At 46.0% G+C, this 14420-nt stretch overlaps 1 protein-coding gene across 1 annotated transcript in view; it reads right to left on the reverse strand.

Annotated features, from left to right (window-relative positions):
• The window catches only part of Cachd1 (cache domain containing 1), a 215417-nt gene extending 213187 nt beyond the window's left edge, over nucleotides 1-2230 (reverse strand). The window contains exon 1 of the mRNA XM_034502781.2: nucleotides 1554-2230. Coding sequence (XP_034358672.1) covers nucleotides 1554-1793 — 240 coding nt within the window. The 5' untranslated portion in view covers nucleotides 1794-2230. The remainder of the gene's footprint in view (nucleotides 1-1553) is intronic.
• Nucleotides 2231-14420: the final 12190 nt, after the last annotated feature.

Genomic DNA, 14420 nt, shown 5'->3' on the forward strand with positions numbered 1-14420 from the left:
AAAAAAAAAAAAAAAATCCTCTGTGGGAAAACACAGTTCTGTTTGTTTCTAAATTAACGCATTCACCAAGGCAAAGCAAACCTAGCCGGTTTTCACTGCCTCCAAAAGCCCTAACATCCTTAGGAGGTCAGAGAGTCTGCAACCAGAAAGCACATAGTAGAAATTAAAACTGAACCTAAATCTAAAAGAGGGCATACGAAGCAATGAAAAGATGCAGTTTAAAAGAGTAGCTGTTATCATGGAAATAAAGAAAATCCCCCTCCTCCGCAGGTCAGGGTCGCCGGATTTCTGCAAATAAATGTAAATTTGCCCTCCCAGCAAAGCAATCACTCCACCTTAGAAAAGCTAGCGTGGAACTCGTTTTAAGCAAACTGCATGCAATCTCTTAGGGGGCCTGGGTGGAAGAAGGTTTCTGGGCTTTTTTATTTTTAAAGAAAGCCGTCAGCAACCTGAATCCCAAAGAGAAACAAAACATCTCGCTCGTGGGAGGTAGAATGGTCACTCGAGGTTCGAAATCAGAAACCTATTTTGACACTACATTCCTGAAAACTTAGGTCTTTCGAAGGCCAATCCCGTCACCATTATTGCAGAATGCACAGTTGTCTGGAACACCAGGCTGTTTCCGCTGGTTTCGTACTCGGAGTGTCATCTCATCAGTTCCTAATTGAGTGGGCCTTCTTCGCCAAGAAGATGAGAATCACGGCGCGATAGGATCTCCAGGTGGTTGCTGTCTAGCAATTTTTACAACTGTGGCTTATTAGTAGCATCGTCAGATATCCTTATCAGCCAAACGCAATTAATCTACAACCCTAGGGAAGGCCAAAACACGCAGGGGGAAAAAAAAGGAAACCCTATTCACCTTGTCCTTCCCAGCAAAAGCACACACAAACTAGAAATTACACAGCGGATAGCAGGGGAGCGAGGGCCGAAAGAGCGGAAAGAAGAAAAAAAAAGAGTCCTCAGAAGGACTGGAATGGGGGATTCGCTAGACCAGCCCCTCCCCTCCCCCAAAGCAGCAGGGCAGGGAGAGCCAGACCGGGCTGCTGGGCCGCCGGGACCCTAGCAGTCCTGCGGCCACGGCGGACTCTCTACCTTCCCTCCCTCGCCCACCGGTGCGCCAGGGTCTCCAGGACGCTGGGAGGTTCCAAGAGGGCGGAGTGGGGGAGCCTTGGAGAATGTTCGGAGCCAGGCGGGACCCGCTGCCTAGGGATGGGGACACAAAGAAGGAAAGGGAGTTTGCTGGAGTGACGAGTGAAAACAAATCTGCGAAGGAAGAGAGTGCGAACTGGGGAAGGAGGCGCGGATAGAGCAGAGAATCCCCAGCCGACAAGAATGGAGCCGGGGTCGAGGAGAGGGGGAAAGTGGGTGCGGGGCAGAGGCGCGGCAGAAGAGGGCAGCGGCAGATGAGTACACGGGACAGAGAGCGCTGGATGTGGAGAAGTCTGCAGGAGCAGAGAGGTCCCGCAGCCGGTTTGGGCGCTCCGTGCAGCGCCCCGGGGCTCTGCGCAGCGGCAGAGCGCTGTAAGTGAGGCGGCGCGAAGAGGGTCGCTTACCTGCATGGTGACTACCCCCAGCTCCTCGGCAGCCAGCCTCCTCATCTGACTCGCCAGCACTTGCGCCTCATCCAGGATGGAGAAGTCGGCGTCGGCCACGGCGCCCAAGATCCAGCATGCCACAAGGCAGAGCAGCCAGAGGGGCGGCCGCGGGGCCCCAGGCCAGCCAGGGCAGCGGGGACAGCGACGGACCAGAGCGGCCGGCCTTACGGTCTCCTCTTCCCCAGGCTCGCGGGCCATGCCGCCTCCGGCCACTCCAGCCGACGGGATTCGGGCGCTGGCCGCGGGAGGCGCAGCCCGCCAAACTTTCCTCGTCTCCTGCGCTCCCGGTTCCGCGGCGCAGCGGCGGTAGCTGGCAAACTTAGGGGGCGCCCGGCTGCAGCGCGGGCGCGCGGGCGGCCACCATCGCCCGGCGGCAGCGGCTCCGAGACCGCGGCGCCCGCAGGCCGGGCGACTGAGAGCACCGGCGGAGCGGCGCCGCCTTCGCTTCCCGGAGTCCCCGCACAGCCCGGAGACCGCAGCGGCGCCACCAAGTGCAGGCGCGGCGGCGCGGCCCGGGCGGTCTCCCGGCGAGGAGGGAGAAGGAGGTTTAAAAGACCTAAGTGAGAGAAGAGAAAGGAAAGAAAGCGGCGGGGAAAAGGGAGGTGTCTGGTGCCACCACGCTGCGCTCCGGCTCCGTACACTTCCCGGCTCCGCCGCCGCCGCTGCAGCGGTGATTTATGGAAAGGGGAGGGAGGCGGGGAAAGTCCCGCGCTCGCCCCTCCTCTCCCTCGCTTGCACGGGGCGACGCCCTGGGACGCTGGGGGCCCGGGACACTGTGGGGGCTTCGCTTCCACAGGACCCTTCTGGCCTGAGAAGGGGACCATTGAGACCATCTCAAGGCTGGTCAGGCGACCCCCCAACCCGCTCTTCCCGTCTCGGCCCAAGCAGGGGATCTCGGGTCCCAAGCATTACAGGTTCCACCCACCCACCCACCCACCACCCAAAGTCCCTTTTAAGTTCGAGAACTCAGGCTTTCTGCCTGACAGAGACTTAGGAAGGAAGCAACTGCCTTTTGAGCATCAACTCCCTTTCTTCGTTATTAGTAACAATAGCTCGCCCTCGTGGGCCCAGCGGACTTGGTTTGTAACCAGCTATCATGTGGCGAGTACAATACTCTGAGGTCTACATTCAGTGTGTGTGACTCATTATTCTTTAATCCCAGGACGAGGCTAGAAGGTTGTATCTTTATCCTGAATTTTTAGGTAACAAACTCAGAACCCTAGGGAGCTGCAACAAATAGCTGAAGGTCACCCAGGGATAAGCGACTGACCCAGAGTTTAAGCACAAGTATTACTTTCAGGCCTTTGCTCTGACCTTCCACTTGGTGTTTCTCTCTCTCTCTCTCTCTCTCTCTCTCTCTCTCTCTCTCTCTCTCTCTCTCTCTCCCTCCCTCCCTCCCTCCCTCCCTCTCCCTCTCCCTTTTCCTCTCCCTCTCTCCACCTCTCTCTCTCTCTCTCTCTTTGTGTGTGTGTGTGTGTGTGTGTGTGTGTGTAAATCCATCTGACTCCATCCATTCCAAGCAAAAATCAAAAAAACGAAAACAAAGCTGAAGTGGAGCTCATAGCAACCACCTGCTCTCTCCTAAACATGCGTAGGCATGGCTAACTTTTCGATTAGCTCCTGAGTCCTGAATCAGACTCTCTGGAAGCCACCACCAGATAGAAACAAGTGCGTGGCGTGGCGTGGTGCTATGTGCGCCAGGGGGTGTCCATGTCTCTATATAAAGCATTCATTTTCTTTCCTACAGACTATGAATGTGCTGCTTCTAGGGTCCTAGAAACTACAGTTATGGGTAGGCAGATGTGTGTGTGTGGTGGGGGTGTTAAATGAGAATCCCCACCCCCCCACCCCGGGCTGGAGAGATGGCTCAGAGGTTAAGAGCACTGGCTGCTCTTCCAGGGGTCCTGAGTTCAATTCCCAGCAACCACATGGTGGCTCACAACCATCTGCAATAGGATCCCATCTCTCTTCTGGTGTGTCTGAAGACAGTGACAGTGTATTCATATATATATATATATATATATATATATATATATATATATATATATATATTATAATAATTAAAAAACAGAGAGAGAGAATCCCCCCCTCATATGTTTGAATTGGTCCCCAATTTGGGACTGTTTGGGAACAGTTAGGAAGTGTGGTCTTTTTGGAGGAAATGTGCCACTAGGGATGGACTCTGAGGTTTTAAAAACCATTCTCAATTAGCTCTCTCTGCTCCAGAATCTTGTCTGGAGATAAGAGCTCTCAGCTACTGCCTGGGCAACCTGACTGACTGTCGCTATACTCCCCTGCCGTGATAGCCATGGACTCTGACTCCCTAGAACCATGAGCCCCAAAGAAAATATTTTATTTTATAAGTTGTGTTGGTCATGATATCTTCTCATGGCAACAGAAAAGTAACAAGTACAACAGGTTATAGGATTTGCCTAGGTTAGCTACCAGAGGCGGAGCAGGAAAACAAACAGTATTTACTGTTTGTTTTACTTGATAGTAACATCTTCCAGTTTCTCTCTTTGGTTATAAGAACTCAGTAATAAGAACTGAGTTCCTGGGCTGAAGAGAGGATTCAGTCAATAAAATGCCTACTAGGTGCATGAAGACGTAAGTTTTGATCCCTAGCACCCAAGCAAAAACTAGGCATGGTGGTGTTTCTCTGTAACAAGGTGTTACAGAAGGGATGGCAGATACATGTGGACCCAGCTTAGCCAACCTGAGCTCTGGGTTCAGTGAGAAACCCTGTCACAGAAAATTGAGTGGAGAGTAATTGAGGCCAATACCCGAGGCCAACTTCTGTCCTCTGCTCTCTTCTACCGCCTCCATCAAGCACAGGGACGCACACATGTGCAGCTTCTCTCAGGAGCATCCCCAGGGCCCATCTTACCGCACTGGGAACATTTCCCTAATTCTAGCTTTCCCCATTTCTATGTTCCTGACATCCCAATCTTGGAAGGGCCATCATTCACTATCTGTGCTATTTGTGATGTTTGTTTTACTAGGGTGGGCTTCTCAAAGCAGAATCCTGTCACCACTACACCATCTGCATAGGCGCATAGTATGGCCTAAAAATTTTGGTAAAGAGCCTGTGTGTTTGGAGCTGTTGTTGGATCATGGGATATGCATGCTACTCTCTCATTTCCACAAGTCTTAAGTACCAGCATGAGCTACAAGGAAGCTACTAAGTTGGTGATTCATGCATCCTAGAGTTCTAGCGTTTAGCTCAGTTAGATCTTAATATGCAAGAAAGAACATGTGACTATTCTTATCTAATCAATGAGGTAAAGCCAATAGTTATTTGCTCAAGGTTTAAAAAAAAAAAAAAAAAAAAAAAAAAAAGGCTGGGGCTGGAGAGATGGCCCAGCAGTTAAGAGCATTGACTGTTCTTCCAGAGGTCCTGAGTTTAATTCCAAGCAACCATATGCTGGCTCACAACCATCTGTCATGGGATCTAATGGTCTCTTTTGGTGTGTCTGAAGACAGCTATAGTGTACTCGTATACATAAAATAAATAAATAAATCTATAAAAAAAAAAAATAAAAAGGTTTAGATGGTAGTATCAGTGTACCCTGAGTCTATTGCAGTGTTTTTTTATATACCCTAGAACCACTTGCTCAGGGGTGGTCCAGCTGCTTCCACACCAAATATCAATCCAAGAAATGCCCCTATAGACTTGTCTACAAGCCAATTTGATGAAGGCATTTTCCTTTTAAGAGTGTTTTCTCCCAACAGGCAGTGGTGGTACATGAGTTGGAGGCCAGCCTGGTGGTCTACAGAGAGTTCCAGGACACCCAGGGCTATACAGAGAAACCTTGTCTAAAAACCCTTCCCTCCAAAAAAGATTTTCCCCCAATTAAGATTTCCTCTTCTCAAGCAAGTCTAGATTTGTGACAAGTTGACAAACACAAACCAGCACACATATATATTGATCAAAGTGTGACACTTGGTAAGCACCTGATCCTTAGTGTTTTCAGTCTCTATCAGAGAAGTTATTTGTGCATGGACCTCCAAGTCACCATTAAAGAGGTTTTCTGATAAGATAACTAATTAGAACAAGACAGGCAGGCAGGCGACATCAAGCCAGTCAATATATCTGTAGCAAAATCTTTGCTACAACAAATCTTTATTTGCAAATATTTTATTAAGATATACCAAGTGGGAAACCATATGCCTACAGTGCTACCACTCCAGGGACCAAGGTCAGAGGATTACTGTGCACAGCAGTGATCTGCATAGCAAAACTACTACAACAGCAATAACTGAGGGGGGTATCATGGCAACCATCATTCCCTATATACATATATGCATATACAATCATGATCATAATACATGTTGTATATATGCTTATGTACACATATATGTGACACTATAGCTTACAGATATACATCTTTGCATGTTTGTATATGTATATATTTAGATAGTTATATAAAAATGCATGTAGAGTGTATGTGTGTGTAATGTATTTTTGTCTATGAATGCACAGCGATATACCAAGAGCAGAAACATGGATTTGGTTTCCATGAGTCCCCTCCACAAAGCAGAATTTCTTCTAGCTTCTGTTTCATATCCATACAATGTAAACTGTACTGCCCTGCGTTTGTGTGGTCAGGTACATATACAGTCCTCAGCATAGCCTGTGTGAGATGTGAGAGAGGAAATACAGTAAGCTCAGAAAGCCAGCCAGGGAGAAGCAGGAAGGGAGTGCATAGAACCTGTCAGGACAGGCCACCACCCAAATCCAAACTAATGTGACTTCCAGATGTTCTCATTTCAAATTCGGTGGATGTGTTCTTCCCTTTTTGTTCCGATGTAACACAAAGGATCAAGTTGAATCGCTCAGTCTACACTAAGAAGATGCGATTAGCTGTGTAGCTACTTGAAATGATGAAGAAAGAAACCAGAAATGGCAAGAGGGCCATACCTGTTTGGAGGGGAGTATAGATCACTGTGGATTTCATCTGGTGGCTTCCCCTCCTCTCCATGGTGTCCCAGCAGTGTTCACTTGTCACCAGTTTGGAAACTGGTACAGCATCTCCCTGGAAGCTACATCACACAGCACGCAGCTTCATGTGTGTCCATCAGCAAATGTCCCTTAGTGTTTCTCCAAGTGTGGATGACTAGCCACCTGTGAAAGGCTGTGACCACTTTGTTCACTGTCGCAGAGCCCAGTATAGTTTCACAGAGGGTTAAAACCCAGGAAATGTTTTACATACACACATACACATACACACACACACACACACACACACACACACACACACACACACATACACACACACACAAAGAAAATATTTAAAAGGCTAATGGGAGAGGGAAGGCTGAAATGGGCTCAGTTGGTAGAGTTTGTGCCTAAAATATCTGAAGCCCTGGGTTCAAACCAAGCATCAGATAAAGGGGACATGGTTGTACATGCCTGTGATTCCAGCATTTGGGGGTAGCAGAAGCAGGATGATCAGAGGTTTAAAATCACCCTAAGCTACATGATTTCTAGCCCAGCCTAGGGTAGGTAAAACTCTGTCTAAAAAGAAATGGATTGTAAAGAACATGTTAATTTCTAAGATACAACTACTTTGTTTTTAGCAAACATTCCTTGAATCTTGCTATGAGCCAATGACTCTGCTGAGTTCTAAGCACACCAAGGTGAGCAGTGGTGTTGTCCTTAAGAACTTTACAGTTGGGCTGCGGAGGTGGTTCAGCAGTTCAGAGCATTTAGTGCTTTATAAAAGATCCAAGGTCTGGTCTCAGCATTCACATGGCAGCTCACGACCATTGTAACTCCAGTCCCAGGGAGCTATGGATCCCTGTGCAGATCTCCATGGACACTAGGCGCAAACATACATGCAGACAAAACACCCATACAAATAAAATGTAAACATAAATCAATCTTAAGGAAAGAAAAAAGAAAGGAAGGAAAGGAAGAAAGAAACAAAGAAAGAAAGAAAAGAAGGAAGAAAAAAAATCACAGGAAATACCTCTCAGTCTTTCCACTTGCTATTTACTGTGTGTCTTGAATGCTCTGTTTTTTAATACCTGCTGTCCATAACCAGAAAAGATCTGGGACTTTGCCCTGTTTACAAGCCAGCAAGCCAGCTTCCCACACCTTCATGGATGCTGGCCAAAGACAGGAGTCTCCTGGCTTAATGAGGAAGGACTTTATTGCTCACAGCAACAGCAGGAGGCAGAGGGTTGAGCCTTTGTGCATAGCCTGCAAAACCTGCCTCCCACACAGGAATGTGAAGAGGGCCAGGTGCCACTTTCATACAGCACATAGTACGGGATGAGAGAGAAACTCCAACCTTAGATAAAGATCCCAAATCTTTTTTAATGAAATGCAAACAAAAATTCTCTTTGCCCGAGGAGATTATCTTTAATACATTGGGCCGAAAGCATTATTTCCCTTTTGTTCAAAGGGAAACTATCTGAACCTGACAAGGCTGTTGGCTAAACAGATTCAAAAGTACAATCCAGAACAAAAAGAAAGTTAGTATCATGCTCACAGGCATGCAGAGATGTAGGAAACTCATGGAAAACTGTCTCTCCCCATCACCTACTACTGGTCTATGCACAGAGAAGAGAGAAGAGATCGCCCCTGACCATTCTGTTTGGGGTTATACTTCTTATTACCCTTCCTCCAAAAACTCTCTCAGGTTAGCTTTCTATTGTTCCTATACCAGCTAGCCCAGTGAAAGTTTGCTTCCTCAGTTTACATATACTGGGAGAAAGACAAGGAACTCTGTGGGCTTTGCCAACTCCTTTTTAGTATCTTACCCAGGTACTTGGAACATAATACCTAGAACTCAAGACATACTTGTTGAATTAATGAGACAGTGTGGAAGGCTCTAGAGAAGCAACTAGGAACCTGGTACTGTGGGAAGGGTGTGCATTCCAACTTAGAAGGAAGGCCACAGAAGGTTTTCTAGCAGGCTTAGCAACGGGAGAACCAAGGACAAACGGTTGGGGTTGAGAAGGGGGCAGATGAGAAAAGAGCTAAACATTCTAGAGCACAGACGAGCATCCTAGAAATATTGAGATTAACACAATAACACTTGAAGAAAGGAGCTGGAAGCTGGAGGCTTCTCTAGCAGCAGTGAAAGAGGATGCTAAAGACAAAGGCCGTGGGCTTCATGAAGCCACTAAGTAGCTTTGAGCAAGGAGTGGCATTTTCCTACTTTTACTGTAGTGTCCTACAGGATGGGTTTAAGACGAGAACTCCTTTCTTTTTTTCTCTCTCTCTCTCTCTTTATCATGGATTCATTGACTAAATGGAATAGCAGCTCACATGTTTTTTATTTGTAAGTATTTTTAAAGGTTCATATATATTCAAAACTTGGTCCCCAGTATTTGGAGAACTCTTTGGGAAGGATCTGGGAGGTGTGGCCTTATTGGAGGAGGTGTGTTGTTGGGGGCCAGCTCTGAGTTTTCAATAGACCACCATTCTCAGTGTACCTTCTGCCTCCTGCTTGTGGGGGAGACTTGAGGTTTCAGTTGCCGCTCTATTGCTAGCCACCATGCCTTCAGTCTGCCACCATAGACTCTAACCCTCTGGAACCGTGAGCCCATTAAACTCTTTCCTTTTTAAGTTGCCTTGGTCATGTCATCTTATCACAACAACGAAAAGTAATTAATATAATATTGAAATTTCTACATCAAAATATGATGTAGGTTTTTTTCTTAAAATAAAATATACCCTGTAAAAATAAAGGCTGGGCATGGTGGCACATGTCTTTAATCCCAGCACTCAAAAGGCAGAGGCAGACAGATCTCTGTGAGTTCAAGGCCAGCCTGGTCTACAGAGTGAGTTCCAGGATAGCCAAGGCTATACAGAGAAAACTTATCTCAAAAAAGAAAAAAAATCAAATAAATAAATAAACCATATCCAGAGCTATGGTCAGATTATATAATGAACGTCAAAAGGGAAGTATTAATTAGTAGCTTAAAGAAGTTTATGTGGGCTTATAGTTCCACACAAGTGCAGTCACTTTTATTTGTTTTATTTTATTTTATTATTTGAGGCAAATCTTTCTACGTAGCCCTAGCTGTCTTGGAACTCACTATGTCTATCAGGCTGGCCTCAAACTCACAGAGATCCACTTGCCTCGGCCTCCTGAGTGCTGAGAGTGAAGGCAGGCATGACCAAGCCTGGTTGGCAGGAAAGCATGGCAACAAGCAGCAGAAACAGGAAGCTGAGAAATCACATCTCCACTGCAATAAAAAGCGAAGACAGCAAGCAGGAAGCAGGGCAAGGCTACTGAAAGTCCACTTGCAATGTGTACTCTGCACAAGACTACGCTTACTAAAGGCTCTATAATCTCCTAAAGAAGAGCCAAACTAAACATGGGAGTGTTCAAATATATGGTCCTACGGGGGACTTTTCTCATTCAAACCACATGCGTGTGCGCGCGCATACACACACACACACACACACACACACCCTCTTCCTTTATTCTAAAGTGAAATATTATTTTTCCATGGTCTTGGTGACCTCTTGAGTAGATGAAGTAAAACGGTTAATTATTTTCATTTCACTGAAGTCTTGACACTTTCTAAAAACAGGTATCAGAGTAATAGAATTATTAGGAAATCAAATCTAAAGAACCACAGAGTGACCATCTACTATGGCGGGGGGACTGTGCTGACTATTCTGAGGAGCACAGTGGTCACTGGGTAGGGAAGCAAGGCAGGGAACATATGAAGGAGGTAGCACCGAAGGGGTTAAACCCATTTGCAGGCTGCAACAACAGAGAAGGACAAAGCAGAGGACCTAAGCAGTCAGTGCTGCACTGGGAAATGGTGGCTGTACATGAGATAATATGGCCAGCATTGTGGGCCGGGGTACTAGGTGCTAGCATGGTGCTGTGTTTCAAATGGAATGGTCTCATCTGGTCCATAAAGCCTTAGGAATCATCATGATGACAACTAACATCTAATGCTCTGTGCTAAGCTTAGGCACTATGCTAAGTGTTTTCATGAACAACTTCTCTCGGGAAGAACCTGCTATTAGACATAATCATTGACCATTTTTCAGATTAGGAAACTGAGGCTTAAAAGGCTTGAGTTTTGCCCAAAGTTTCAATGGTGAAATATAAAGTTGTCATTATTTAAAGCCAGGCCATCGTGGTAAATGACAGTACCACCCGCCTCATGGTAGCAGCAAACTGTTGTGATAAAAATCCATTTTCCGCCAGGTGGTGGTGGCACACGCCTTTAATCCCAGCACTTGGGAGGCAGAGGCAGGTGGATTTCTGAGTTCGAGGCCAGCCTGGTCTACAGAGTGAGTTCCAGGACAGCCAGGGCTACACAGAGAAACCCTGTCTCAAAAAACCAAAAAAAAAAAAAAAAAAAAAAAAAAAAAAAAATCCATTTTCCAAAGGAAGAAACAATTATAAAAGTGAAGCCATGAAACTACCTCCACGTAAAGTCAGACCTAGGAACTTAACCGCAAACAGCCTCAGGGATTAGAAAGGACGATGGTATAAACGTTGTTTTATCAACGACACCTGGACACGGACTTGAATTATTAAATGAAATGACCAGTAGCAAATGAGAAAACCAGACTCAATGAAAAGACTCTTCACTCTGCACTCTCACCAGGGACTTTGCATCGCACTAGCTAGCACACCCCTGTGTGCTCACAGCTCACTGCTTCATGCCCAGGCCAGACACTGAACCAACTGCTGTAACATTAATGTGGCTCCAAGTGAGGAACTTTACATGAGGAAGACACCACACTGGGCACTTTCAGAGTAATGGTCAAGTGTCTCTAAGTGCCTAAGGAGCCCCTGGCTAATATTAAGATCATGAGGTTGTTTTGTTGTTGTTGATGTTGTTGTTGTTTTGTTTTCTAAGACAGGGTTTTTCTGTGTAGCCCTGGCTGTCCTGGAACTTGCTCTCTAGACAAGGCTGGCCTTGAACTCAGAGATCTACCTACCTCTGCTTCCTGAGTGCAGGGATAAAAGGTGTGTCCCACTACAGCCTGTTAACTCACTAGATACCTTAAGGCTGGCATCCTTCCCCTCAACCTATAGCACCGATGGGCAGACATGCTCGTACCTGGCCACTCTCAGGGAAGAAAATATATATACAAGGGCAACCTGAGGATGTCAAGGTTGAAGTTAGAGGCATTTTATTTTTTTAAATTATTTTGTTGACCCTGAATGTCACTTCATCTCTCCAGTGTTTAATGACGATGCCATGTTTTCTGTTTTGTGTCTGGGGATGAAATAGAAAACTTTAAGCATACAGGCACTTTTGAGCCTGGATTCAAACACACCTCCTTATTTCCTAACTTCCGGTGACCAGTGTGAAGCTTCATTCTGTGCAGAGCACAAGCAGACTTTTCCAGTGTCTGACTCTCACCCGGGGTCCTACCCTGCCCTGTCTCAGCCCAGTTGCTGCACCTGCCCACTAAATTCCCCGGGGTTCTGAAGACTCGGCTGGAATCACTCCCCCGTGGAAACAGGTAAAGTAAGCCTCCTGGGCTGACTCTTGCTTAGGCTGTAGTGAGCATTACCTTTCTCTTCTCCCTTGCTCATTTCAGGCACAGTCAAGTCTCTACTCTGTAGCCTCTTGCTGACAGGAAAAGCAAGTTGATTTTTAGCCCTTTAATACCTTACTTCTCAGTAGCAAGTGGGGACTTAATAGCCATTTGTTGAATGGAGGAATGTATCAGTGACTGAATGAACATATGTTAGAAAGTAGCGAATACCAGAAATATCACAGTCTATACTTACAGACCATATACTGTCTACATCTATAGGTGTTTTGTAACCACACAGGGTTCATGCCCTGGGTCAAGCAACCTCTTGTGTAGGTGTACAATGGTCCTTGCAAATGAGGAAGGAACCTAGACAAGCTGTCCACTTTCCTACTCAACAACGGAAGTTGGACTTCTGTGTCAGTGTTTCCAATTTAGGAACCTTTCCAACTCTCCCTGGGAGCACTATGTCAGTGAGATTAATACCAAGACCTCAAGTTCTCCTTCATCCCCCCTGCTGTTATAGTCCTTGAGTCTTCTGCCCAGCACTGTGAGAGCCAACCCCACCTTATTCATATGCTCAGCTGACTACTTAGCACATGGTAGGTGTTTAATTGGTGTTAAAAGAAGAGTAATCCTAATAGGAAGGAGGTGAAAGAAAAAGTCATGCAGTTTGAAGGAAACAACGCATTCAACTTAAATGTGATTTCTTAACGACAGCCCCCCCTCACCCGTCCATGCATTATTAGCCACAGGAGTAAAAATAAGTTTATGTCATGCTCAGGAAGTTATTTAATCTCACCATCCTCCCTCTTTTGACCATTTATTGACCTAACAGTTGATGAATGACTGTGGGACCACCAAACTCTGTGTACAATACTGCACTCGCCCCAGTCCTTTCGGTGCCTCTCCATTGTCTTCCTCTTGCTGTGGCTAGCATTGTGCTCCTGACTCTGGTCTTCTTCGTTTCCTAAGATTTATTTGTATTTATCCATAGGTGTGTCTGTGTATATATGCCATGTGTGTGAGGGTCTCCTGGAGGCAAGAAGACCTCTTCAGATCTCCTAGAGCTGCGAGCCATTGTAAGCAACCTGATGTGGGTACTAGGAATTGAACTTGGGTTCTCTGAAAGTGTAGCAAGAGCTCTTAAGCCCCAAACATCTCTCTAACCCTGACTCTGGTCTCTCCTGCTACTATGAAGACTTTCTCCAGACTTAGTAGCTACTCTGACATCAGAGTAGACCTATCTGAGAGCAGCAGTCATGCCCACTGCTGCTGTTCTCCTTTCTAGGTTTCCTCCTGGCTCAGCAGATGTCTAACAGCCCACAGCATCAATGAGTTCTTCCTCTGGAGCACAGATGAGGTTTGTTATACATCTGATAACTGAACTCCAGTTCTTATGGAAATTCGATGAAGAAGACACCATTGTTAGCCTCATTTCGAAGACGAGACAACTGAAAGGCAGAGCAGGATTCACACTGACTTGTGGGGCCAGGCACCAACGATGTGGCATCACTGTGCAAAACTACCAAAGACTTACCTACAGAATGAGATGGCTTACAGTAAGTAATGTCCATCAGTGATGACAATGGCACCAGACAATAGCAGCGATAGTCATGTGGTGGTGGAACTCTGGCTGTTCTTGAATACCAGATGACCCCCACTCTCCTTTATTTGGGGGGCTGAGGATTGAACCTAGAGCTTAGTACTGTGTTTCTGAGCTGTGTACCCAAGCTGCTTCTGTCTGTTCTCAACTTTTCAAATAAGGTCTTTTGTGTGTGTGCCCACACACAGCAGGTAGAATGGCTGCCTCTAATAAAGAGAACATTGCCTGGTCATTTGCACAGGTAGGGACAGCCATGCGACTAAAATCCACCTGGTGGATGAAACCAGTTTCTAGGAACTTTCTTTCATAATAGTGGGTTTGAATGTTTCTGACAGTATCTCTCTCTCCCATAAACACACATACACACACACACACTCATACACATTCACAAATACAGCTATAAAACCTAAGTTTTATTCAGAAATACCTCTAGTGCATGGCTTACTGTAATATTTTCTTAATTCCATTTTCTGCAAATTATGTTCTATTAATTTTATGATCCTTTTAGTGAGTTATAAGTATTACTTATACTTACAAGTGTACTTTTATAAGAATGTGTTCAAAAAGTATTGTTTGTTCAGACAATGTCTAGTGCTTTTGTTTTTCTTTTTGCTTTCTCCACCATTCTAGCCCTTGAAACAGAAGGGTACCCATTTTGGTTCATGGGATCAAGGGTACAAACAGTGCAGCGAGGACTCTACCAGGTCTCTGACAGGCCCAAGGCTTTAACAACCTGAAGTCTCAT

Source organism: Arvicanthis niloticus, chromosome 5, assembly GCF_011762505.2.
Source record: "Arvicanthis niloticus isolate mArvNil1 chromosome 5, mArvNil1.pat.X, whole genome shotgun sequence".
In the NCBI taxonomy this organism is placed as follows: Eukaryota; Metazoa; Chordata; class Mammalia; order Rodentia; family Muridae; genus Arvicanthis; species Arvicanthis niloticus.